Here is a 27,343-nt window from a genome sequence, read left to right on the forward strand (position 1 = left end):
GTCATTCTGTACTGCATGTGAGTGTGCGACACAGTGTGACAGGTGTGTGTGTGTCATTCTGTACTGCATGTGAGTGTGCGACACAGTGTGTGTGTCATTCTGTACTGCATGTGAGTGTGCGACACAGTGTGACAGGTGTGTGTGTCATTCTGTACTGCATGTGAGTGTGCGACACAGTGTAACAGGTGTGTGTGTGTGTCATTCTGTACTGCATGTGAGTGTGCGACACAGTGTGACAGGTGTGTGTGTCATTCTGTACTGCATGTGAGTGTGCGACACAGTGTGACAGGTGTGTGTCATTCTGTACTGCATGTGAGTGTGCGACACAGTGTGACAGGTGTGTGTGTCATTCTGTACTGCATGTGAGTGTGCGACACAGTGTGACAGGTGTGTGTGTCATTCTGTACTGCATGTGAGTGTGCGACACAGTGTGACAGGTGTGTGTGTCATTCTGTACTGCATGTGAGTGTGCGACACAGTGTGGCACAGTGTGTGTGTCATTCTGTACTGCATGTGAGTGTGTGATACAGTGTCACAGGTGTGTGTGTCATTCTGTACTGCATGTGAGTGTGCGACACAGTGTGACAGGTGTGTGTGTCATTCTGTACTGCATGTGAGTGTGCGACACAGTGTGACAGGTGTGTGTGTCATTCTGTACTGCATGTGAGTGTGCGACACAGTGTGACAAGTGTGTGTGTCATTCTGTACTGCATGTGAGTGTGTGACACAGTGTGACAGGTGTGTGTGTCATTCTGTACTGCATGTGAGTGTGCGACACAGTGTGACAGGTGTGTGTGTCATTCTGTACTGCATGTGAGTGTGCAACACTGTGTGACAGGTGTGTGTGTCATTCTGTACTGCATGTGAGTGTGCGACACAGTGTGACAGGTGTGTGTGTCATTCTGTACTGCATGTGAGTGTGCGACACAGTGTGGCACAGTGTGTGTGTCATTCTGTACTGCATGTGAGTGTGTGATACAGTGTGACAGGTGTGTGTGTCATTCTGTACTGCATGTGAGTGTGCGACACAGTGTGACAGGTGTGTGTGTCATTCTGTACTGCATGTGAGTGTGCGACACAGTGTGACAGGTGTGTGTGTCATTCTGTACTGCATGTGAGTGTGCGACACAGTGTCACAGGTGTGTGTGTCATTCTGTACTGCATGTGAGTGTGTGACACAGTGTGACAGGTGTGTGTGTCATTCTGTACTGCATGTGAGTGTGCGACACAGTGTGACAGGTGTGTGTGTCATTCTGTACTGCATGTGAGTGTGCAACACTGTGTGACAGGTGTGTGTGTCATTCTGTACTGCATGTGAGTGTGCGACACAGTGTGACAGGTGTGTGTGTCATTCTGTACTGCATGTGAGTGTGCGACACAGTGTGGCACAGTGTGTGTGTCATTCTGTACTGCATGTGAGTGTGTGATACAGTGTGACAGGTGTGTGTGTCATTCTGTACTGCATGTGAGTGTGCGACACAGTGTGACAGGTGTGTGTGTCATTCTGTACTGCATGTGAGTGTGCGACACAGTGTGACAGGTGTGTGTGTCATTCTGTACTGCATGTGAGTGTGCGACACAGTGTGACAGGTGTGTGTGTCATTCTGTACTGCATGTGAGTGTGTGACACAGTGTGACAGGTGTGTTTGTCATTCTGTACTGCATGTGAGTGTGCGACACAGTGTGACAGGTGTGTGTGTCATTCTGTACTGCATGTGAGTGTGCAACACTGTGTGACAGGTGTGTGTGTCATTCTGTACTGCATGTGAGTGTGCGACACTGTGACAGGTGTGTGTGTCATTCTGTACTGCATGTGAGTGTGCGACACAGTGTGACAGGTGTGTGTGTCATTCTGTACTGCATGTGAGTGTGCGACACTGTGTGACAGGTGTGTGTGTCATTCTGTACTGCATGTGAGTGTGCGACACTGTGTGACAGGTGTGTGTGTCATTCTGTACTGCATGTGAGTGTGCGACACAGTGTGACAGGTGTGTGTGTCATTCTGTACTGCATGTGAGTGTGCGACACAGTGTGACAGGTGTGTGTGTCATTCTGTACTGCATGTGAGTGTGCGACACAGTGTGGCATTGTGACGTGTGTGTGTGTGTGTCATTCTGTACTGCATGTGAGTGTGCGACACAGTGTGACAGGTGTGTGTGTCATTCTGTACTGCATGTGAGTGTGTGGCACAGTGTGGCGTGTGTGTGTGTGTGTGTTATGTACCGCATGCGAGTGTGTGACAGTGTGGCATTGTGACGTGTGTATGTGTCATTCTGTACTGCATGTGTGTGTGACAGTGTGGCATTGTGACAGGTGTGTGTGTGTCATTCTGTACTGCATGTGAGTGTGTGACACAGTGTGCCATTGTGACAGGTGTGTGTCATTCTGTACTGCATGTGAGTGTGTGACACAGTGTGGCATTGTGACAGGTGTGTATGTGTCATTCTGTACTGCATGTGAGTGTGTGACAGTGTGGCATTGTGACAGGTGTGTGTCTGTCATTATCCTGTGTGTGTGTGTTATTATGTACTGTATGTGAGTGTGTGGCATTGTGATGTGTGTATGCGTTATTCTGTACTGCATGTGTGTGTGTGACAGTGTGGCATTGTGACGTGTGTATGTGTTATTATGTACTGCATGTGAGTGTGTGATACAGTGTGGCATTGGGACGTGTGTATGTGTTATGTACTGCATGTGTGTGTGATACATTGTGACGTGTGTATGTGTATGTGTGTGTGTGTGTGTGTGTGTGTGTGATTCTGTACTGCATGGGAGTGTGTGACACAGTGTGGCATTGTGACGTGTGTGTGTGTGACATTCTGTACTGCATGTGAGTGTGTGATACAGTGTTGCATTGTGACAGGTGTGTGTGTGTGTGTGTGTGTGTGTGTGTGTGTCATTCTCTACTGCATGTGACACAGTGTGGCATTGTGATGTTTGTGTGTCTGTCATTATCCTGTGTGTGTGTGTTATTATGTACTGTGTGTGGCATTGTGACGTGTATTGTGGCAGGACGGCCTCACGGCGGGGTCAGTAAGACGCTAGACACGGTGGGAAAAGTTCAACACTAGTGGTTTATTAGCCACAACCAAAATAAAGTACGGGTGCACTGTCCCTTTAAGAAACTACTTTCTAGAAATTAAAGCCTATTCCCGTTAGGGAAACTAACTCACTTCTTGAGCCCTTACTAACAAGACAGCCAGCTAATCTGGTCATGCCCAAAACATATGCAACACAAAGTATAACCAATAAGTGTAATAATAAAGTCTTATCTGTAAAGCTCCAAACAGCAAACAGGAACACGGTTCCGGGGAGCAGGCTGTGTCCAGCCTCGCAGCAATGTTTATCTTTATCCTGGGTTGGGGTCCCAGCTGGTCCCAGCAGCAAAGCTCCTCGCAGGACTGGGGGACCAGAGCAGCAGCAGCTACGGCTTCCTAGCCGGGAGAGTTCTCTCCACCTTCACGTGGAAAAACAAGCTCACCTTGTGTGAGCAACTTCCTGCTTTTTAAACCTGCAGTCTCTCAGGCCTCCTGCTTAATTAGGCTGCAGGTGTGCTTCTTTCTGTCTGAGGAGATTAACACTCTGTGATCTGGCGGCAGCATCTCTCCATTCACTATTCCAGCCTCCTGAGTCAGTGATTCTGTCACATATCCCTCTCCCCAGCGAAACATTGTCCTGTGGAGCGGCCCGTGCACCATTCCCGTGCACCAGCATCTTTGGCAAAAAATGTCTGACATCGGCCCTTCCCTCCCCCTTTTTTTTTTTCTTGCCTTCCAATTTAGGCATTTTATTTTTGGGGTAATTACCAGGCCATCTGGGCCTGAGGACTGGTACCTCACTATCTCCTTGTGTTGTGCCAGTTTAGGGTTGATGCTCTGCTTTTGTTGTGTCTCTTCTTGCAAAGGTTCCTGAGCATGCGGCTGTCTATTAGCTCTCTGTGCCAGGACTCTACGGCACATTGTGACCTTGATCTGCAAATCCTGAAGATGCATCGTTCTCTTGTGCTCAGAGTCTCCCTTACTCTGTGCAAGAGCCTTGACCTCAGTCTGTTCATTGCATACACTCGCCAGTGACTGTTTGGTCTTCTCTTGTGATGACAGCAACTCTGTTTTAGCGGAGATGGCTTTTGGACCTTTCTCCATCAGCGTACCTTCAGTGTTTGGGTTCACAATATTTATCCTTACTACTTCAACTGGGTCGGGATTCTTATTAACCCAAAGTGCACCCCATGGCACCTCTCTTTTACCATCAGCAGACTCATAGGCTTGGGCCTTTCTGTCTTGACTCTTTAACTTACTCTGTTGAGAGAGTCGCTGGACAATCTGTGCGGTCTTTTGCCTCTTACGATCACGGGCACACTTCCATCTCATTCGCGACTGTCTCTTCACAGTGGCAGCCCTCATGGCGAGGAATCCACTTTGGGCCCCCTGGGCACTGTAGTATGATTGGATTCTTACGGCGCTACTGCATCGCCACTTGGCCTTGGACTGCTTCAGTGACCCAAACGTCTGTCTTGGGGTTGTAAGCTTTTCCTCCAGCTTCATCTGAGAAACCTCCTGCTGGGCAGCCGTAGAGTCCAACATAGCTTCCCGCTTAGTCTTCAGAGCCTCAAGCTCCTTGCCTAGGTCACACTTTTGTTTCTCCGCCATCTTGCGGCCAGCACACTCAGACTCTAGGTCCTTCCTCAGGTCTTGAAGCAGTACTTCTGCCTTTCTTCTTTCACTCGGTGCGGCTGCTAGTTCATCTTCTTTAGAATGCAGTCGCGATTCTACGTCTCCTAGCAGACTCAGAGCAAGGCTTAAATCTGTCTCTGTTTCTTTATTCTGGACATGCAGCTGCTGGTGCTCCTCCTGGACCTTGTCCAGCTCCAGCTGTAGCCGGTCCCCCTCATTGGCCATCTGGATCAGCTGCTTGTGGATATCGGCCATCTCTGTTTCATGGTGCAATGTCAGGCAGGCCACCTGACGGACGGACACCTCCTCCATCTTGGCGCGCTGCATCGTGTGCTCAGCCATCTGCATCTGCAACTCTTCAATCTGATGCTGCCAGTCCCCTCTCAGGGCCTTCACCTCTTCCCGGTGCTTACTCTGGGTTTGCATTAGCGCCGCCTTCATCTTTTGGAGCTCTGCAGTTCCTGTTGCTAGGATCGCTGCTGCTTCTGTTTCCCAGGCCTCTTTCTCCTTGGTATACTGACCCATTGGGATGGCACTGCCTCTCTGCTTCTCCATCTCTTGCTTCAGTCTTTGGACCTTCTCATGTTCCCTCTCACACAGCGTCACCTGGCTTCTAAGCTCCGCCTCCAGCGATGCTCTTGTGGCGCTCAACGTGATCTTTAGCTGCTCCAGGGCGAGGCATTCTTTTTCCAGCATTTTCTCTGCATTCTGCAGAGCAGTCTGTACTTCTAATTTTTCTTGCGCCAATTGCGTCTTCACTTTCTGCGCTTGGTGAAGCTTCTCAGTCCCATCACTGACCTGACCGGTCAGGTTTAAAACCTCTTCTTTCAGGTTTATATTCTCCATTTTCACAGTCTCTATATCCCTTAGGACCGTCTCATTGGCTTTCTTCAAAGTACCCAGCTCTGTGTTTAGACTGTGGCTGTCCTGGCGTGAGAGCTCCAGCTCTGTTTTGAGCGTGCTAGCTTCTTGGTGAGAAACTTCTAAGTCTTTGATGAAGTTTTGCACATCTCTCTGGGACATCTGATAACATAGTCTCCAGTCAGGACTTGTTCTCTCTGATTCCATGGTAGCAATTGCGGTGTTGGCCTTATCCAAACTTGTCGTCAGCTCCTCCAACTCACGCCGTAAGAGACGCTCTGTTTTCTTTAATGCCGCATACTCTTGTATAGCTGGGAGTATACACCTCTGTACCTCGGCGTTCGCTTCTCGCTCCCTATTCAATTGCTCCTGCAAGACATAATAATCACGGTGGGCAGTTTGGAGTGCAGATATTAAGGTCTCTTTTCCCTGGACCAAGGATTCAGCTTCCCGTTGCTTCTCCTTTGCCACCGTTCCTGTGACAATTCTGCCCATCACTCTGGTCTGCAGCACATCTCGGTGCCTTGCTGACGCCTGTTGTCCTTGTTTATGACAGGCCCAGCGTACTGAATCCTTTAGAAAGTTACCTGGTTTCCTTCTAACCGGCACGGCTCTGAGCTCCGGGTCACCGACTCCAAGGTTATGGGGTCCTGCGCTCTGGACACTGGTCACTTTTGCAGCTTTCATCTGCGGGTACATCTCTCTTCTCGGGGCCACATATGCGTCATCATCATAATCATCATATGGCCTGAAGGGACACTGTTTTGTATGGTTATGTACATTGCAAAACTTACACTTGACGGCGGCCATTTTAAAACCCCGTTTTTTTGTTTGTTTTTTCACACCCGACGAGGCAGACTTTCCACAAAACACGTAAGTTGTACTTGCTTTACAATCTTTGAACCTTCTGGGTTCTTCTTAGGGCAACATCTGTGCCAAAATCCATTTTCATTTTCTTTTATACCAGACAGGGCAAATTTTACACACAGCACTTGCTAGCTGCAAATTCACTCGCTTCAGCAAAAGGCATTAGCTTTACACAGCAATCCTTTCATACCCGACGGGGCAAAATTTACACTCAGCGCTTGCTAGCTGTAACTTCCATGCTTCATCAAAAATCATTTTTTTTTCCGCTTGAGTTCAGTGTCTCAACACATCTTCATCTACTGACCCCCAGAGGCGTAACATCCCACTTCTGACACCACCTGTGGCAGGACGGCCTCGCGGCGGGGTCAGTAAGACGCTAGACACGGTGGGAAACGTTCAACTATAGTGGTTTATTAGCCACAACCAAAATAAAGTACGGGTGCACTGTCCCTTTACAAACTACTTTCTAGAAATTAAAGCCTATTCCCTTTAGGGAAACTAACTCACTTCTTGAGCCCTTACTAACAAGACAGCCAGCTAATCTGGTCATGCCCAAAACATATGCAACACAAAGTATAACCAATAAGTGTAATAATAAAGTCTTATCTGTAAAGCTCCAAACAGCAAACAGGAACACGGTTCCGGGGAGCAGGCTGTGTTCAGCCTCGCAGCAATGTTTATCTTTATCCTGGGTTGGGGTCCCAGCTGGTCCCAGCAGCAAAGCTCCTCGCAGGACTGGGGGACCAGAGCAGCAGCAGCTGCTACGGCTTCCTAGCCGGGAGAGTTCTCTCCACCTTCACGTGGAAAAACAAGCTCACCTTGTGTGAGCAACTTCCTGCTTTTTAAACCTGCAGTCTCTCAGGCCTCCTGCTTAATTAGGCTGCAGGTGTGCTTCCTTCTGTCTGAGGAGATTAACACTCTGTGAACTGGCTGCAGCGTCTCTCCATTCACTATTCCAGCCTCCTGAGTCAGTGACTCTGTCACAGTATGTGTTATTCTGTACTGCATGTGTGTGTGACAGTGTGGCATTGTGACGTGTGTATGTGTTATTATGTACTGCATGTGAGTGTGTGGCATTGTGACGTGTGTGTGTGTGTCATTCTGTACTGCATGTTAGTGTGTGGCATTGTGACGTGTGTATGTGTTATTATGTACTGCATGTGAGTGTGTGGCATTGTGACAGGTGTGTGTGTGTTATTATGTACTGTGTGTGAGTGTGTGATATACAGTGTGGCATTGTGACGTGTGTATGTGTTATTATGTACTGTATGTCAGTGTGGCATTGTGACGTTTGTGTGTCTGTCATTATCCTGTGTGTGTGTTATTATGTACTTTGTGAGTGTATGATGTGTATCATTGTGACGTGTGTCTGTCGTTATGCACCGTGTGTGGTGTATGTCGTTATGTACTGCATGTAAGTTTGTGCCGCTATGTCCAGCGTGTGTGACATGTCCTGTGTGTGGCATTGTGGCATTGTGTCGTGTGTGTGTGTGTGTGTCGTTATGTCCTGCATGTGAGTGTGACGTGTTACAGTGTCTGTCTCGCACGTCACCGGGCCTGGCTCGCGCGCCCTGCGTGTCATCGGGCCTGGCTCGCGCGCCCTGCGTGTCGCCGGGCCTGGCTCGCGCGCCCTGCGTGTCGCCGGGCCTGGCTCGCGCGCCCTGCGTGTCGGTGTAGCATGTCACCGTGTCTCTCACACTATTTCTGTTCTTCCCTCGCAGTATCACCTCTCCGATGTTGCTCATAGCCATAGCTGTCTTCTTCGGTGCCTGTTACATTATTTACCTGAGGACCCTGCAGTCCAAAATGGTTCTGTTTGGTAAGTCAGGTTCTCAGCCATTCCTCCACGCGCCCGTCGCTGCTTCCCGTCCTCCTCGCGCCGTCGCTGCTTCCCGTCCTCCTCGCGTCCGTCGCTGCTTCCCGTCCTCCTCCTCGCGCCCGTCGCTGCTTCCCGTCCTCCTCGCGCCCGTCGCTGCTTCCCGTCCTCCTCGCGCCCGTCGCTGTTTCCCGTCCTCCTCGCGTCCGTCGCTGCTTCCCGTCCTCCTCGCGCCCGTCGCTGTTTCCCGTCCTCCTCGCGTCCGTCGCTGCTTCCCGTCCTCCCCGCGCCCGTCGCTGCTTCCCGTCCTCCTCGCGCCCGTCGCTGTTTCCCGTCCTCCTCGCGTCCGTCGCTGCTTCCCGTCCTCCTCGCGCCCGTCGCTGTTTCCCGTCCTCCTCGCGTCCGTCGCTGCTTCCCGTCCTCCCCGCGCCCGTCGCTGCTTCCCGTCCTCCTCGCGCCCGTCGCTGCTTCCCGTCCATCTCGCGCCCGTCGCTGCTTCCCGTCGTCCTCCACGCGCCCTTCGCTGCTTCCCGTCCTCCTCGCGCCCTTCGCTGCTTCCCGTCCTCCTCCTCGCGCCCGTCGCTGCTTCCTGTACTCGTCACGCCCGTCGCTGCTTCCCGTCCTCCTCCTCGCGCCCGTCGCTACTTCCCGTCCTCCTCGCGCCCGTCGCTGCTTCCCGTCCTCCTCGAGCCCGTCGCTGCTTCCTGTACTCTTCACGCCCGTCGCTGTTTCCTGTCGTCCTCCTCGCGCCCGTCGCTGTTTCCCGTCCTCGCGCCCGTCGCTGTTTCCCGTCCTCCTCGCGCCCGTCGCTGTTTCCTGTCCTCCTTGCGCCCGTCGCTGTTTCCCGTCCTCCCCGCGCCCGTCGCTGCTTCCCGTCCTCCTCGCGCCCGTCGCTGCTTCCCGTCCTCCCCGCGCCCGTCGCTGCTTCCCGTCCTCCCCGCGCCCGTCGCTGTTTCCCGTCCTCCTCGCGCCCGTCGCTGTTTCCCGTCCTCCCCGCGCCCGTCGCTGCTTCCCGTCCTCCCCGCGCCCGTCGCTGTTTCCCGTCCTCCTTGCGCCCGTTGCTGTTTCCTGTCCTCCTCGCGCCCATCGCTGTTTCCCGTCCTCCCCGCGCCCGTCGCTGTTTCCCGTCCTCCCCGAGCCCGTCGCTGCTTCCCGTCCTCCTCGCGCCCGTCGCTGTTTCCCGTCCTCCTTGCGCCCGTTGCTGTTTCCCGTCCTCCCCGCGCCCGTCGCTGTTTCCCGTCCTCCCCGCGCCCGTCGCTGTTTCCCGTCCTCCTCGCGCCCGTCGCTGTTTCCCGTCCTCCTCGCGCCCGTCGCTGTTTCCCGTCCTCGCGCCCGTCGCTGTTTCCCGTCCTCCTCGCGCCCGTCGCTGTTTCCCGTCCTCGCGCCCGTTGCTGTTTCCCGTCCTCCTCGCGCCCGTCGCTGTTTCCCGTCCTCGCGCCCGTCGCTGTTTCCCGTCCTCGCGCCCGTTGCTGTTTCCCGTCCTCCCCGCGCCCGTCGCTGTTTCCCGTCCTCGCGCCCGTTGCTGTTTCCCGTCCTCCTTGCGCCCGTTGCTGTTTCCCGTCCTCCCCGTGCCCGTCGCTGTTTCCCGTCCTCCTCCTCGCGCCCGTCGCTGTTTCCCGTCCTCCTCCTCGCGCCCGTCGCTGTTTCGCGTCCTCCTCCTCGCGCCCGTCGCTGTTTCGCGTCCTCCTCCTCGCACCCTTCGCTGCTTCACTGACAACCTGCGCTACATGTCTCATGGGCATTACACAGGGGGAGGGGCGGTGCTGGTCTTTAGTGGGTTACACAAGTTGAGCTGGTCAGAGGTGGCACCGGTTGAGTCTGTCCTCTCCACCGCAGGTCGGGAGCTCAGTATGGCCAGTCAGTATGGGTTGGCTGGGGCCGTGTCCTTCCCTTTTTTCTGGCTGGCCGGGGCTGGAGCAGCTGTCTTCTGGGTGCTGGGTAAGAATACGAGGTCTCGCTCTCTCACACACACCGTCTCGCTCTCTCACACACCGTCTCGCTCTCACACACACCGTCTCGCTCTCTTTCTCTAGGTGCCACCCTGGTGGTTATTGGCTTCCTCTCACACACCGTCTTGCTCTCTCGCCCGCGCTCTCTCGCCCGCGCTCTCTCACACACCGTCTCGCTCTCTCACACACACCGTCTCGCTCTCTCACACACACCGTCTCGCTCTCTCACACACACCGTCTCGCTCTCTCACACACACCGTCTCGCTCTCTCACACACACCGTCTCGCTCTCTCACACACACCGTCTCGCTCTCTCACACACACCGTCTCGCTCTCTCACACACACCGTCTCGCTCTCTCACACACACCGTCTCGCTCTCTCACACACACCGTCTCGCTCTCTCACACACACCGTCTCGCTCTCTCACACACACCGTCTCGCTCTCTCACACACACCGTCTCGCTCTCTTTCTCTAGGTGCCACCCTGGTGGTTATTGGCTTCCTCTCACACACCGTCTTGCTCTCTCGCCCGCGCTCTCTCGCCCGCGCTCTCTCACACACCGTCTCGCTCTCTCACACACCGTCTCGCTCTCTCACACACCGTCTCGCTCTCTCACACACCGTCTCGCTCTCTCACACACACCGTCTCGCTCTCTCACACACACCGTCTCGCTCTCTCACACACACCGTCTCGCTCTCTCACACACACCGTCTCGCTCTCTCACACACACCGTCTCGCTCTCTCACACACACCGTCTCGCTCTCTCACACACACCGTCTCGCTCTCTCACACACACCGTCTCGCTCTCTCACACACACCGTCTCGCTCTCTCACACACACCGTCTCGCTCTCTCACACACACCGTCTCGCTCTCTCACACACACCGTCTCGCTCTCTTTCTCTAGGTGCCACCCTGGTGGTTATTGGCTTCCTCTCACACACCGTCTTGCTCTCTCGCCCGCGCTCTCTCACACACCGTCTCGCTCTCTCACACACCGTCTCGCTCTCTCACACACCGTCTCGCTCTCTCACACACCGTCTCGCTCTCTCACACACCGTCTCGCTCTCTCACACACCGTCTCGCTCTCTCACACACCGTCTCGCTCTCTCACACACCGTCTCGCTCTCTCACACACCGTCTCGCTCTCTCACACACCGTCTCGCTCTCTTTCTCTAGGTGCCACCCTGGTGGTTATTGGCTCCCTCTCACACACCGTCTTGCTCTCTCGCCCGCGCTCTCTCGCCCGCGCTCTCTCGCCCGCGCTCTCTCGCCCGCGCTCTCTCGCCCGCGCTCTCTCGCCCGCGCTCTCTCGCCCGCGCTCTCTCGCCCGCGCTCTCTCGCCCGCGCTCTCTCGCCCGCGCTCTCTCGCCCGCGCTCTCTCGCCCGCGCTCTCTCGCCCGCGCTCTCTCGCCCGCGCTCTCTCGCCCGCGCTCTCTCGCCCGCGCTCTCTCACACACCGTCTCGCTCTCTCGCCCGCGCTCTCTCACACACCGTCTCGCTCTCTCGCCCGCGCTCTCTCACACACCGTCTCGCTCTCTCGCCCGCGCTCTCTCACACACCGTCTCGCTCTCTCGCCCGCGCTCTCTCACACACCGTCTCGCTCTCTCGCCCGCGCTCTCTCACACACCGTCTCGCTCTCTCGCCCGCGCTCTCTCACACACCGTCTCGCTCTCTCGCCCGCGCTCTCTCACACACCGTCTCGCTCTCTCGCCCGCGCTCTCTCACACACCGTCTCGCTCTCTCGCCCGCGCTCTCTCACACACCGTCTCGCTCTCTCGCCCGCGCTCTCTCACACACCGTCTCGCTCTCTCTTTCTCTAGGTGCCACCCGTGTGGTTATTGGCTCCCTCTCACACACCGTCTCGCTCTCTCGCCTGCGCTCTCTCACACACCGTCTCGCTCTCTCTTTCTCTAGGTGCCACCCTTGTGGTTATTGGCTCCCTCTCTCACACACCGTCTCGCTCTCTCGCCCGCGCTCTCTCACACACCGTCTCGCTCTCTCTTTCTCTAGGTGCCACCCTTGTGGTTATTGGCTCCCTCTCTCACACACCGTCTCGCTCTCTCGCCCGCGCTCTCTCACACACCGTCTCGCTCTCTCTTTCTCTAGGTGCCACCCTTGTGGTTATTGGCTCCCTCTCTCACACACCGTCTCGCTCTCTCTTTCTCTAGGTTCCACCCTTGTGGTTATTGGCTCCCTCTCACACACCGTCTCGCTCTCTCGCCCGCGCTCTCTCACACACCGTCTCGCTCTCTCTTTCTCTCGGTGCCACCCTTGTGGTTATTGGCTCCCTCTCACACACCGTCTCGCTCTCTCACCCGCGCTCTCTCACACACCGTCTCGCTCTCTCTTTCTCTAGGTGCCACCCTTGTGGTTATTGGCTCCCTCTCACACACCGTCTCGCTCTCTCGCCCGCGCTCTCTCACACACCGTCTCGCTCTCTCTTTCTCTAGGTGCCACCCTTGTGGTTATTGGCTCCCTCTCACACACCGTCTCGCTCTCTCGCCCGCGCTCTCTCACACACCGTCTCGCTCTCTCGCCCGCGCTCTCTCACACACCGTCTCGCTCTCTCTTTCTCTAGGTGCCACCCTTGTGGTTATTGGCTCCCTCTCTCACACACCGTCGCGCTCTCTCACACACCGTCTCGCTCTCTCACACACCGTCTCGCTCTCTCTTTCTCTAGGTGCCACCCTTGTGGTTATTGGCTCCCTCTCACACACCGTCTCGCTCTCTCGCCCGCACTCTCTCACACACCGTCTCGCTCTCTCTAGGTGCCACCCTTGTGGTTATTGGCTCCCTCTCACACACCGTCTCGCTCTCTCTTTCTCTAGGTGCCACCCTTGTGGTTATTGGCTCCCTCTCTCACACACCGTCTCGCTCTCTCTTTCTCTAGGTGCCACCCTTGTGGTTATTGGCTCCCATGCTTCTTTCCATGAGCTGGAGGGGGATATTGAGGAGCTGCAGATGGAAGCCGTCTGACAGCCTCATTCCCATCGCCGGCCCCTCACAGGGCAGCACTGGGGGTCCTACAGGTCAAAGCCCCCCCCCCCACCCCTCGTCCCGGTCTGTGTCCCCTCGTCCCGGTCTGTGTCCCCTCGTCCCGGTCTGTGTCCCCTCGTCCCGGTCTGTGTCCCCTCGTCCCGGTCTGTGTCCCCTCTTCCCGGTCTGTGTCCCCTCGTCCCGGTCTGTGTCCCTTCGTCCCGGTCTGTGTCCCCTCGTCCCGGTCTGTGTCCCCTCGTCCCGATCTGTGTCCCCTCGTCCCGGTCTGTGTCCCCTCGTCCCGGTCTGTGTCCCCTCGTCCCGGTCTGTGTCCCCTCGTCCCGGTCTGTGTCCCCTCGTCCCGGTCTGTGTCCCCTCGTCCCGGTCTGTGTCCCCTCGTCCCGGTCTGTGTCCCCTCGTCCCGGTCTGTGTCCCCTCGTCCCGGTCTGTGTCCCCTCGTCCCGGTCTGTGTCCCCTCGTCCCGGTCTGTGTCCCCTCGTCCCGGTCTGTGTCCCCTCGTCCCGGTCTGTGTCCCCTCGTCCCGGTCTGTGTCCCCTCGTCCCGGTCTGTGTCCCCTCGTCCCGGTCTGTGTCCCCTCGTCCCAGGCCCAAACCCTTCCGCATAGGACACTTTCTGCGAGATTTGCACATGGATATGTTGGGGTCAGTAATGGTCATTGGGAAACCCCCCAGAGCACACCCCTAACTATATAATAAGGGTAACCTGACTCTGGCAGTGCAGCTGAGCGCTGAATGCACAGAATGGAGAAGTCCGGCTGCCAGGGGAAATCTATTAAAGTCTCACGGCTGCAAAACGGGACAAAAACCCAGCAGGTGTCTCAAAGAACCAAAGCGAATGGGGTCTGAGGGGTGCAGTCTCGGCTAAACCTAGGTGTGCAGTCTCGGCTAAACCTAGGTGTGCAGTCTCGGCTAAACCTGGGGGTGCAGTCTCGGATAAACTTGGGGGGGGGGGTTTATTGCACAGATGTTCCACATATCCATTCTGTAAAACTGAGACTATATCCATCTCTCAAACCTAAAATGTTATTGGATCTTAATCCTAATTATAGATCAAGATAACCTGATCAAACAAATGAAAAAAACATGATATTTTTTAAGCTTTTATTGATCCACAAATGATTAAACATTCAGTATCTCTGTGAGACAGTGTGTGACCCGTTAGATTCAGTACCTGGTGGCGCCCCCTTGAGCAGCAGTGACTTCAAGGGCACGTGTCCTGTAACTGCCGGTCAGTCTCTCACATCGGGTTTTTAGGAATTTTGGCCCATTCCTCCTTACAGAACTGCTTCAGCTTAGTGACATTTGATGGGCTTCCTTGCATGGACAGCTCACTTCAGGTCCTGCCACAACATGTTGATGGGGTTTAGGTCCGGACTGTGACTAGGCCATTCTAAACGTGGAATTTCTTCTTCTGCAGCCATTCTTTTGTAGATCCGCTTGTATGTTTAGTATCATTGTCCTGCTGCATGACCCACTTTTGCTTCAGCTCACGGACAGAAGGCCTGACATTCTCCGCTAGAATCTGCTGATACAATGCAGAATTCATAGTAGTGTCAATGATGGCGAGCTGTCCAGTTCCTGAGGCAACAAAGCAGCCCCAAACCATCACTCTCCCACCACCATGCTTGACGGTTGGGATGAGGTTCTTTTGTTCGAACACAGTTTTAGCCAAACAACGGTTCTCATTGAGGCCAAAAAGTTCTACCTTTCACTCGTCTGTCCAGAGAACGTTGTTCCAGAAGTCTTGTGGATCATCTATGTGCTCTTTTTCGGACTTCAGACGGCAGCAATGCACTTTTTAGAGAACAGTGGTTTCCTCCTGGCTTCATTCTTCTTCAGTCTTTTTCTGATAGTTGAGTCATGAACACTCACATTAACCAAGGCGAGAGGGACCTGCAGATCCTTGGATGTTACTCTGATGTGATTTGTGACTTCCTGGATGATTTGCTGGTTTGTTCCCCAAGAGATTTTGGTAGGATGACTGCTCCTAGGTAGAGTGACTTGTGGTCTTGAACGTTCCCCATTTGTAGTCTGTTTGACAGTGGATTGGTGGAGACCCAAATCTTTAGAAATGATTTTGTAACCCTTTATAGACTGATGCGCATCAATAACTGCTATTCTGAGGTCCTCAGAGATTTCTTTTGATCGTGGCATGATGTGTTTCCACACAGCTGTATGGTGAAGACCAAACTCACAAAGGTTCTCATGTTTATGTAGAGTCGAACCTCCCAAATTCACATCTGAAGATCTACCTAATTATAATTATTTAAACACCTGATTCTAATGAACCCCTTTAATTTATCTGATAAAACCAGGGTTTCGCTTACTGTTGCACATACCCTGACTCTTAATTACTCAATTCATACATAATTTTGTTTGCATGTTTTTTTAAATTGGTTAATAAAAACCCTATTGGATATTTAAGAAAATACTGGTTTTGATTCAAGAAGGTTACCATGGAAAAATTGAATTTCCGTAATGGCGTGTGTGTGTCCTGCCAATATTTGGCCGCAGGGGGTTCCTCTGCCGCTGGACACTTCTACTCTAAGGTAAGTTTTAGGTGAGGGGATTAACATTAGGGGTTTTAGCTGTTAGGGTTAAGGTTTTTAGTGTAGGGGGGGTAGCATTGGTATTAGGGGATAAGATTAAGGGGTTTTCAAGGTAAGGGCTAACTTTAGTGACTTACCAAAGCAGCAGGCGGTGACAGGTCCTGGCGGTGAGGTCACTCGTGGCAAAATGCACGCGGAGATCAGAGGGTCAAAACGTTGATCTAAGGCAATAAAGTTGCTTTATTTACTACAAGGCCATCCATGGAGAAACTGTCCCTGTGTAATCACAGGGAATGTGTGGGAGCGACGTGGAGAAGAGAGGCTGTAACCGCAGGACCTGGGAGATCGTTGGGGAGGCTTCATCCAGCAGTGGGGTGACACGGGCTGGGGAGGATGGGATGAGGGAATGTGTGGGAGCGACGTGGAGAAGAGAGGCTGTAACCGCAGGACCTGGGAGATCATTGGGGAGGCTTCATCCAGCAGTGGGGAGACACGGGCTGGGGAGGATGGGATGAGGGAATTTGTGGGAGCGACGTGGAGAAGAGAGGCTGTAACCGCAGGACCTGGGTGATCATTAGGGAGGCTTCATCCAGCAGTGGGGAGACAGGCTGGGGAGGATGGAATGAGGGAATGTGTGGGAGCGACGTGGAGAAGAGAGGCTGTAACCGCATGGCCTGGGAGATCACTGGGGCGACTTCATCCAGCAGTGGGAAGACACGGGCTGGGGAGGATGGGATAAGGGAATGTGTGGAAGCGACGTGGAGAAGAGAGGCTGTAACCGCAGGACCTGGGAGATCATTGGGGAGGCTTCATCCAGCAGTGGGAAGACACGGGCTGGGGAGGATGGGATAAGGGAATGTGTGGAAGCGACGTGGAGAAGAGAGGCTGTAACCGCAGGACCTGGGAGATCATTGGGGAGGCTTCATCCAGCAGTGGGAAGACACGGGCTGGGGAGGATGGGATAAGGGAATGTGTGGAAGCGACGTGGAGAAGAGAGGCTGTAACCGCAGGACCTGGGAGATCATTGGGGAGGCTTCATCCAGCAGTGGGAAGACACGGGCTGGGGAGGATGGGATAAGGGAATGTGTGGAAGCGACGTGGAGTGAACACTTGCTCATTAGATGGGTGCAAATAAATGTCCTGCCTTTCAATATATATCAAATAGTCCACTTCTTTTCTCAGTGTAGTCAGAGACAAAAGAACACATCTTTCACAGCATCAGTTGCATCATTCAGGCGTATAGAATGTAGTTATAGAGAGGGGAATCCTTAGCTTAGTTGTTCTTAGCTTGGTATTAAATGATTCTGAATTCTATACTTAAAAATACAATCTTTATACATGTCTCTTAGCCGGTATAAACATAGCTATCGCCTGTTTTTCTCCGTATCAGCCCAAACTGTCCTTGGTTAATCAACATTAGAACACTGTTTCTTCATTTAGCATATTTACTCTGATGTAGAAGAACCTCTTTGTTCTGTCACTAAGTAACTATAGTTAGCCATGTTCTTAATCTTTTAAGATCTGTCTCTATTGTATTGTCTTTTCCTACTAAACTATTTAACTAACCTATGATTCCAAACTCAAGATCATATACTATTCAACTCAGCAGACATTAAACTTACCAAGTTTCTTAAATCACACACAACATTTCTACACCTGCCTGTCTTCAGACTGATTTATCTTCGCAGGGACAGCTAATAATTTTCCATACAATTTCTAACTTAACACTAAATTACTTATTTTAACTAGTTGCATGCTGAATATATATGTATACTAGCTTTTGTGCCCGGCTTCGCCCAGGGAATGTAGTTTCTGAATACATCTCCCTGACCCCCCTCCCCCCCCCCCCCGCTGTCGGCACATCTCCCCGCCCCCCCCCCCCCCGCTGTCGGCACATCTCCCCGCCCCCCCCCCCCCCCCTGCTGCTGGATGTAGTGTGGGGTGAGATTTGTCTCTGTGTGTGTGTCTCTGTCTGTGTATGTGTGTCTCCCCCCCCCCGCTGCCGGAACATGTCCCCGCCCCCCTCCCCCCACTGGTGCCCCCCCTACCCCCTTGCTGCCACATCTCACATCACACAGAGAGACACACACAGCCCCGATCCAGGCAAGGACACACCCTCCCTTAGTAGCCACGCCCCCTGCTCCTGCTCTAACATTTTTGCTGGATAGCCGAGGGAAACGTAGAATGTCCATAATTTGATATACTGCACCGACACACTTTATTCGAGCAAATACCCGGTATGTACCTGGCAGATACCTGGAATGCGCCGCTCCTCACCTCTGACAAGCCCCGTTGCGTTTGCCTTCCCATCCTGGGTTCATGCCTGGCTGACGGGCGGCTGATCTGTTAAATGATAATGATTAGGATTTAATAGGCTGCAATGCTTCGCGTGTCTACCAGATGGCATAAATTCATGAATTGTAATGCAGTATATATATATATACTGTGCAGTATTGCAGCCAGCGGGAATAAAATGCTTCAATCCCTGCTTGGAAAATAACTCAATGTACTCGGGCAGAAAACAGTCACAAACCTCAATACACCCGGGTATACCCGAATTCGTGGGACTAGCCAAGCTCGAATAAAGTGTGTCGCCAGTGTACTTGATAAAGTGTCTATCAATTCCATTCAGATATATTCACACACCAGGTATGGAGTCCAAATTGTATTTCCATAGCCAAAAGTACTTGGACTGTCTGCATTATCCCTCCTACTGTCTCTGTACGTTCTCCCTACCTACCAATTAGAATGTAAGCTCCTCGGGGCAGGGACTCCTCTTCCGAAATGTTACTTTTATGTCTAAAGCACTTATTCCCATGATCTGTTATTTATATTATCTGTTATTTATTTGATTACCACATGTAATACTACTGTGAAGCGCTATGTACACTAATGGCGCTATATAAATAAAGACATACAATACAATACAATGTCTGCCCTGTCTATTATATTGACATGTACCTTCTTAAGACATCTCTCATCATTAGTTGCATATGTCCATTCATGTGAAGATATGGCAGGTCACATTTATACCGATCTTCCTAAATAGAGTCCACCATCTTGATCTTGACATATATCCCCAACACATCGTTCTTATCCCACAGCATTTTCCCATAAAAGCATTAAAAGCATATACATTATAACGTGAAAGTGTGGGCAGCATGGTTTGTTTGTTTTTTATTTTTACAAAGTTGCTTATTTTTCTTTTCCTCGCTTCCGATCTGGCCTTCCCTCTGTCGTTCCGGAAATGGTCGTTGTTCATCTGATGGATCTGTGTCCTTTAGCTTTGCTTCTGGTTTAGAAAATGGTGTTTCTTCTTCTTTAGCCACTTCTGGACATCGGACATCTCCGGTTCCAAAAAGTGTCAGATACCGTGGACCTGTTAACATTATGCTCTCAGGGGAATAAGACATTCCGGGTTGTCTGGTACATTGTGTCCAAATGGGACTCTCTTCCAGGTTTCCAAACCCACCCTTCCCTGGGGAGAGAATCCACTACAGTATCAGGTTCGTGGCAGTGATATCAGTTTATTCATATTTATCTGCCTTTTTTTTTTTTTTGTATAATTTACATTAAATGATATATATTATACTTTTCTTTGACTTTTGTGACCTAGAATTCTGTTTAACAAGTTTCTGCACTATAATAATGATATTGCGGAATTTGTTTAAAAATTGAAAACAATTTTATTTTCTAAACATTATTATTATCATCAATTATAACGAATAACTCCTGTATTATAAAACAACAACAAACGTGTATCGTCTGACCATGTCTGTTGTGGTAAGATACACATTTTCTTGTAACTATGTTTTTGTAGCTGCTGAAACTTTCAATCTTTTTAATTACTGCTGTTCAAAAATCAGACAGGACCGGTTTATTTAGGAAAACAAACAGCTAGTTCCCTGTTATAAGTTTGAACAGAGAAACCTTAATAACTAATAAAAAAATAAATAAAAAATAAAATCTTAATCACTTTATTTCTAATTCCTTATCTCGACCTTTTTATACAACCTTTCTCTGTGTACAGCAATTCGCTGTGAGTCTGGAAATCTCCCTTTAAAAGATTATAGACAGGTCTAGTTTTTCTGAAAAACCTACAAATTCCCGTTTAAAATTACAAAACTCCAAAACGATCTCAATCCTGTGATTAAAGTGGGCCGGGGTCAAAATCTATAACGCTTCCTTCCTCTATTGGATTATTCTCGTTCTTTTGTCTAATTTTATTACCCTAAAAAGTTTACTTTACTTTTTCAAACTTGTGCTTTTAGATATATTTCGTTTCAGTCCTGACTCCTCAAGCAGTTAAAAAAAAAAAACAATTTAAATCCTCCATATTCTACTGGGTGGGTTTGTCGGAGGAAGTCTTTACAGAATGTGGCTGTGTATCGGGGTTCCCGAGTTATGGGATACCCCAAAAGTTGGATCCGGAAATCGAGTGAGATTCTCGGATACAGCCATGCACATTACTCCGGGCAAACTCTGACTCTGAAAGCGCTATTACGACTCACCGCCAGGATCCCTGCTGCAGCATCTTCCAGACAAGGTAACCGGGCATGAAGGGGTTAATGCATACCTGCGATCACCCACGGGGTACCCAGATACATGCCCAGATACCCTGCACCTAGTATAGGGGTTCAGGGGATGCTCCAGCTATATGATAAGGCTGTGAGTGGGTTTTGTGTGTAAAAAGTTTTAAAAGTCATTTCTAGAGTGTGGCAAGGAGGAGGCCAGTGAGTGTAGACAATATATCCCCTTATTCCATCCCTGACAACAGAACGGGACATTTTTATCACACAAGATACAGGACACAGTATATTTTATTAGCGAGTTATATTTAATAGGTATATATATTGATAACCTGTGAATGAACTGTGGGATTTCCAAGTCATGGATTCCAAGAGACCAGGTGGCTACCAAGCTTGGTGCCTCTGTGTCTGTGCGGACTCCGGACTTGAAAGCCTCAGGGATGCCAAGGTGTTAGAACAGGAGGGTACTGCAGTTCTGCTTTAGTACCCGCATCCTGGGCTAACAGTACTATCCGGCCACCATTTGCCAGAGCCCAGACTCTGGAGCCTGGAGCCACGGGGGCTCAGTATGCGCAGAGGTGCCCGGTTAGCCCATGCCCCTTGTAGAATGAAAAAAAGTTGCCCGTCCGGCTTTACAATACCGGCAAATCGGGGATTGGCTGGCAGGAGAATTCCCACGCTCTGATAGGCTGTAGAGGTTTGTGAATGGGACGCTGAAACCAAGAAGAAACCTTGCAGCCAATGAGGAGCGCAGTTTCCAAGCGCCAAATCAACATCGGCAAATTCAAAGACGCTCTGGGCTGAATAGACGGCTTCAAAGATTTTGAATGAGAACATTTTCTAAGTCCCGCTTGTGAGAACGTAGCGGTCGCGTCTGGCATTGCGCTGAAATCAGTTCCAGGACTTTCGTGAGTACCTACCGGTCATTGGAAAGGGCTCCTACAGAGGTCATTTTTGTGAATTTCGTTTAAAGGATAGATTTATTTGTTAGCCCCGTTCCCAGTAAGTGTGTTAACTGTGCAAATTGTGTTACATTCTGTGTGTGTGTCTTATCCTGAAATAAATTACAATTTATTTTACCTCCTTGCTTTGCTCAATCATATGATCCCGGTATAAAAAGGTGTTAATAAACCTGGTCACGGGAGGCCAGGTTTATATGGGGTAATAGGAGGAGTTGTAGGGAGGGGTTTTATGGGGTAATAGGAGGAGTTATAAGGAGGGGTTATATGGGGTAATAGGAGGAGTTATAAGGAGGGGTTATATGGGGTAATAGGTGGAGTTATAGGGAGGGATTATATGGGGTAATAGGAGGATAAGGAGCAGTTATTTGGAGTAACAGGAGGAGTTATAGGAAGTTATTGGTAAAGGTTATATGAGGAAATAGGAGGAGTTATTTGGATTATATATGGGATAACAGGAGGAGTTATAGGGAGCCGTTATGGGGTAATAGGATGAGTTTTTGGGAGGGGTTATATGTGGTAAAAGGAGTTATAGGGAGGGGTAATATGGTGTAATAAGTAGAGTTATAGGGAGAGGTTATACTGGGTAATAGGAGGAATTATAGGGAGGGGTTATATGGGGTAATAGGAGGAGTTATAGGGAGGGGTTATATGGGGTAATAGGAGGAATTATAGGGAGGGGTTATATGGGGTAATAGGAGGTGTTATAGGGAGGGGTTATATGGGGTAATAGGAGGAATTATAGGGAGGGGTTATATGGGGTAATAGGAGGAGTTATAGGGAGGGGTTATATGGGGTAATAGTAGGAATTATAGGGAGAGGTTATATGGGGTAATAGGAGGAGTTATAGGGAGAGGTTATATGGGGTAATAGGATGAACTCTTTTTTTATTGGGAAATAAAATCCAACATTACATTTCATAGAAAAACATTTCAAACAAAAACTGCACATTATGTACAAACTTATATTATATCAATATTAACTCAGCATTTGTTCCAACCTTTCTCCTCTTAACAGCACCTTCACCCTTTATACACATTTTAATTAAAACTAAATAAAAGCCTTAACTACTGTACCACATTAATAGCTGCTCCCTTTAAAGGATTAATTAATAAACAAACCTTTTAAGCCACCCCCCCCCCCAAAAAAAAAACCACACCGTATTATTTTTTCTTTTTCCCCACATTATCCCCCAATGACCCAAACCTCTTAATGGTCACTGAAGGTGAGATCATGTCCGAGTCTGTCTCTCTGGAAACATCCATTTTATGTTCCTCTTCGGATAAGGAAAGTTCCTCTACATCGTCAGAGTCCTCCGCTCTTGACCCCCAATCCTTCCTGAGAGCAGAAAAACGGTTCTTTATAGTTACCTGAGGAACGGGGGGCGTGGCCTGGAGTCTAACAGCGAAGGCTGTGTCTGTCTAAGGCCTCGTTCAGGCAAAACTTCAAACAAAAAAATAGCGAACATCAATCTGGCCAAAACAAAATAAAACACCACACTATAAGACAGCAGGAGACGGGGGAGATTTTAATACAAAAAATAAAGAAATTGGACATTGCTAAGCCCCCCAAATAAACAGAACAAGGGAGCAGAAAATAAAGTGAGTAAAAGAAGCTGCTGAGGCCCGTGCGTGGTAAGGAGACCCTGTGGAGCTGAGAGGTTCAGCGCGGTGCCGCACGGTGCCGCACGGTCCCCCCCCCCCCCCTCCTCCTCCGCTTCCCTGCAAAAGATAACAGCAGACGAATCCCGGAGCAGCTTACCAGCCGGTAGGAGACTCACCAGCACCAGTGACTATCTAGAGTGCTTGGGAGGGAGCCGAGGGGGAAGGCGGAGCGGCCATCTTGACTGGCTGCGGAGGCTCACGCAGGGAGAAGGGCGGCTTCCCAGAGGGGGTGAGTGACGCGGCGGTGTCCCAGAGGGGAGAGGAGGAGGCCCCACAGAGGTCAGCAGAGCCGTGGGCCAGGGGAGACGAGGCCGAGAGTACCCATCCAGTCCCGATTGAGCCCCAGCGTGGAGGAGCAGCGCCACCTAAGATGGCCGCCGGGCTCACACGCAGGGAATAATACAAAGGGGCATAACAGACGGGGAGACGACCGGACAGCTGACCGCAGGGAGGGTGGGGAAGCCTGGCCAAGTAATACCTGTCCTCCCTCCCCCCAGATCAGTGGTGGGAGCGGAGCGGAAAGCAGAGAGGGGGAAGCCCCGAGGAGGTGGAGAGGGAGAGATACCATGCGTTCCAGCTTGAAACGCATCTGTGTCCCAGCCGGATCCAAAATGGCCGCCGCTGGCCTGAGTTAAAGGCACAAACACACACAAATAAACTCAGTGGCTGAAAATTGGAAAACATGAGCATGGTACCTCAGGAATGAGGGGGCTCACGTCAATGTAAAAAAGGAAATACAGAACTTACATCACCCAAACAAAATCAGCTCCAATTCTACAGTATATATAAAAACGACCAATAAACAACAAATATGCCACCCACCAAAACACAAAAAAAAACCCCACGGGAAGCCGCACTCTTCTTTAAAAAAACCAAAGACAGGAACTAAAGATCAGGAAGCGTCTATCGCAGGCGAAGACGCAGAACCAGAACCTGACTCCGAAGAAGAGACGGATACTCCGCTTACTCGCAAAGAAATGTTGCGGTTTGTCCAAGACATCAAAAGTTACTTCCGCTCCGAGATGCAGAGTTTCCGTCAGAGTGTCAGAGACGAAATAGCGTCTATAGGAGATCGTATCGTGGACTTGGAGGAGAAAGTGGACACCACCGCCTCTGCCCAGGAAACCCAAGCCCAAGAGATCCACGAATTAAAAACACAAGTTAAAACAATCTTCGAAAAATTGGAAGATACGGAAAACCGATCAAGACGCAATAATCTGCGGATCAGGGGGGTCCCGGAGGAAGTGGACAATGCTCAATTGGACGCATATCTAATCCAGCTCTTTGGGTCTCTGTTACCAGAAATGACAGAGGACAAACTCCAGATGGACAGAGCACATAGACTGCCTAGACCTAAAGGCCTGGACCCAAAAAAAACGTGAGATGTGATTACACGTCTACACTACTTTCGTAGTAAAGAGGAGATACTGAGAGCCGCTAGATCTGCTCCAAGGTTAGAACAAGACAACGTTCAGCTTCTCATTTTCCCAGATCTGGCTCAACTCACGTTGAACAAGCGTAAAATGTTCGCACAGGTCACAAACACACTGCGAAGTAACAAAATACGCTACCGTTGGGGTTTTCCCGTGCAAGATAATATTTACCTACCAAGAAAAAACATATATATTTCTCTCTCCAGAAGAAGGCAAAGAGAGACTGAGAGCAATGGATCTCCTTGAGCCAGAGGAAACGGAGGCCTCCCAGCGGAATCAGCCCACACCTAAACAACAGCGCCCAACATGGGTAAAGACTCCAACTGCACGAAGAGAACAGAACCAGCCCGCTTGAAATTTGGAGCTGATCACTCATTGAGTTTCCAGTTAATCCTACAGATTGGCGGAAAGTTGCTCGGAACATACGGCACAGTTGAACTTGTCGCTTACTCCAGATATGTTTTTTTCCCTGAACAGGAGTGGAGATACCTGATGTCAATTTACTAACTTGAACTACTCTCAAGGACCAAGGGGATCTGGTTACCAAGAATCTCCCGAAGTTAACTTCCCATAATGTGAAAGGTTACCATTTTAAAACACAGGCTACTAAAATGGCTGTTTTGAAAGGGTTTTTTTTTCTTCTCTCTCAATATTGACTGTTTCCAAATGGACTGAAAGTCTCAAAGCACCTGGACACTGATAGACAGCCTGATCTAAGTTGAATTTTTTGTGCAGTTGTCACATGTTGGCCCAATTTGGGGGTTTTTCGGCCTCGGTCCTCGTGGGCCGTCGGCGGTCCGGCTTCTGGGGGTGTCCCTGCTTCGGTGCGGGCGGCTCGGTCGGTGGCTCTGTCTTTGGCTGGGTCGCTGGGTGGGCCGCGGGTGCTGGGGGGTGGTCCGCTGGTGGCTCTTGGGGCCCGGGTTTGGACACCATGGGCCTAGTTCTAAACCGTTTCCTAGATAGAAATATGTCCTGGTTGCAGGTTTTCTATGTTATTTACCCCAGACCTGTTCCCCCAATACTCTAAGTATATTTTTTGCACTGTTCCCTTTGTGTCTCTCTTCCCCTATAGACTAAATATAGATATTGAGATGGCCGAGCACCGGACGCCAGTCTGATCTACTCAATGTGAGAAAATGAAGGAAAGATAAGGTGATGTAAATAGTTACAATGTTTCATTTCCCCCTCGTTTTTCTGTATCCGGATGTGTAAGACTACACATACAATCCACCCCACCTCTCCAGGGGTGTTGCTTTTGATCTCTGAAAATTTGGCTCCCAAACACAGGAGCACTGCGGCATTAAGCCGTTGGGCTGCGACCCGCCCCCCACAGGTTCGCGCATCCCGTGACTGCGATACACTCGCATCACAGGACCTGAAATGGTTGGTCCCCCCAAACATAGTTTGGAAACCGGGGTCCTCTTTTTACCCCATCCTACCTTGTCCACCCTCTCCCCACACCCAGTTTTACAAGCATTTGTTATCACAGAAAGTTAATACAGTATGTGTATCTCTCAAGAAGTATGTTCACAATACAGACTGTTTACAATAGTTAAGATACTGTTTCTTCTGTTATATATAAGTCATCACTCTGTTCACATGTATCATAGACCTTTAAAGCATCACTATGCCGATTAATATAATTTCCCAAAACACCAAGGGCCTCAACACCCCCCCCCCGTAAGAGACGAATAGCCCTTTCAGAGGCTAAAAGACTAGCAGGAGATATCATTCTGTTACAAGAAACGCATCTGAAAAAGGAGGATCAATCACTGCTGTATAGTAGCGATTACCCTCTAATCTATCACTCATCATCCCATACAAAAAACAATGGGGTGGCTACACTCTTCCACAAAAATCTAAACTTCAAAGTAGACAAAATTAAGAATGATCCTGCCGGGAGAATTTTAATTGTTACAGGATTACTAGACTCTACCCATCTAACAATAGCGAACATATATGCCCCTAACGAAAATCAAGAATCCTTTTTCCGGGAACTCACGAATTTAATAACCTCTGTCCAGAAAGGTCTTCTAATTCTTGCAGGGGATTTCAATGCAATCATGGACCCAAACTTAGATAGATTTCCCAGTCTTCCAACACCGCAAAAGATAGTTCCCTCAAGTCGTGGTCTCGTATCCATGACCAAGGATCTGATGGTAGTAGACTCCTGGCGATTAATGAACAATAAGGAAAAAGATTTTTCCTTCTTTTCTCATCCCCATAATAGCTATTCACGCATAGACTATATTTTAATTGACCAACAAGTTAGCGATAATATTTCCGCAGCAACAATTGCCCCTTCTGCTTGGTCAGACCACTCTACAATTATAATTAAACTGGGTGGCCTTACAACCAAAAACAAAACAAGGCAGTGGTCTTTAAATGAATCATTATTGTCGAACCCACAAAATCTCCGACAATTGGAAGAAGAACTGGCCCAATATTTTGATATAAATAACACCCCGGACGTTTCCCCTTTTACCCTTTGGGAGGCCCATAAATTTGTGCTTAGAGGTAAACTGATTGCTCTTGCTTCTCGGAAAAAGAAGGGAAAAGCCGAACACATTGTGACATTAACACAAAAGCTATCAGAACTAGAAAGTATCCATAAAGCAAATCCCTCCCGAAAAAACTATAGACAAATAATCTCAATTAGAGAGCAATTAAATCTTTTGTTAGTGACAAACGCAGAGAGAGCTATATGATGGACCCAACAGAAATACTACGAAAAAAATAATAAGGCAGATAAAATGCTGGCACGTAAGCTAAAACAAAAGCAGGTTAAAGCTAAGATCCATAATATTTATACTAAAAGTGGAAAAATATCTCATAGCCCAAAGTTATAAGTGACGCTTTTAAGGAATATTATGCATCTCTTTACAATCTGCCTGGCCCAGTGGGAGAATCGGCGAAAAAGAAAAAAGCGGTAAAAATCCAAAACTTTCTAACTCAATGCCGGCTCCCCACGCTGGAACCAGAAGATATAATAAATCTTGAAAAAACTATAGAACCCCCTGAAATCCTGGAGGCTATCAAATCTTT

The 27,343-nt window shown here is 50.1% G+C and overlaps 1 protein-coding gene across 1 annotated transcript; it reads left to right on the plus strand.

Annotated features, from left to right (window-relative positions):
- Window positions 1-2,820: 2,820 nt before the first annotated feature.
- On the plus strand, window positions 2,821-15,593 carry RABAC1 (Rab acceptor 1). Its single transcript, XM_075606508.1, has 4 exons — window positions 2,821-2,830; window positions 8,123-8,220; window positions 10,054-10,155; window positions 13,059-15,593. The coding sequence occupies exons 2-4, from the start codon at window positions 8,136-8,138 to the stop codon at window positions 13,142-13,144; spliced, it is 273 nt and encodes a 90-aa protein (XP_075462623.1). The 5' UTR covers window positions 2,821-2,830; window positions 8,123-8,135; the 3' UTR covers window positions 13,145-15,593.
- Window positions 15,594-27,343: the final 11,750 nt, after the last annotated feature.

The sequence above is a fragment of the Ascaphus truei genome, chromosome 6 (assembly GCF_040206685.1).
Source record: "Ascaphus truei isolate aAscTru1 chromosome 6, aAscTru1.hap1, whole genome shotgun sequence".
NCBI classification, from domain to species: domain Eukaryota; kingdom Metazoa; phylum Chordata; class Amphibia; order Anura; family Ascaphidae; genus Ascaphus; species Ascaphus truei.

Bases quoted from the DNA above. Each gene is read 5' to 3' on its own strand.
- RABAC1 (XM_075606508.1), top strand. From the start codon at position 8,136: ATGTTGCTCATAGCCATAGCTGTCTTCTTCGGTGCCTGTTACATTATT. The intron at 8,221-10,053 runs GTAAGTCAGGTT...TCTCCACCGCAG, and splicing joins GTCCAAAATGGTTCTGTTTG to GTCGGGAGCTCAGTATGGCC. The intron at 10,156-13,058 runs GTAAGAATACGA...CTCTTTCTCTAG, and splicing joins AGCTGTCTTCTGGGTGCTGG to GTGCCACCCTTGTGGTTATT.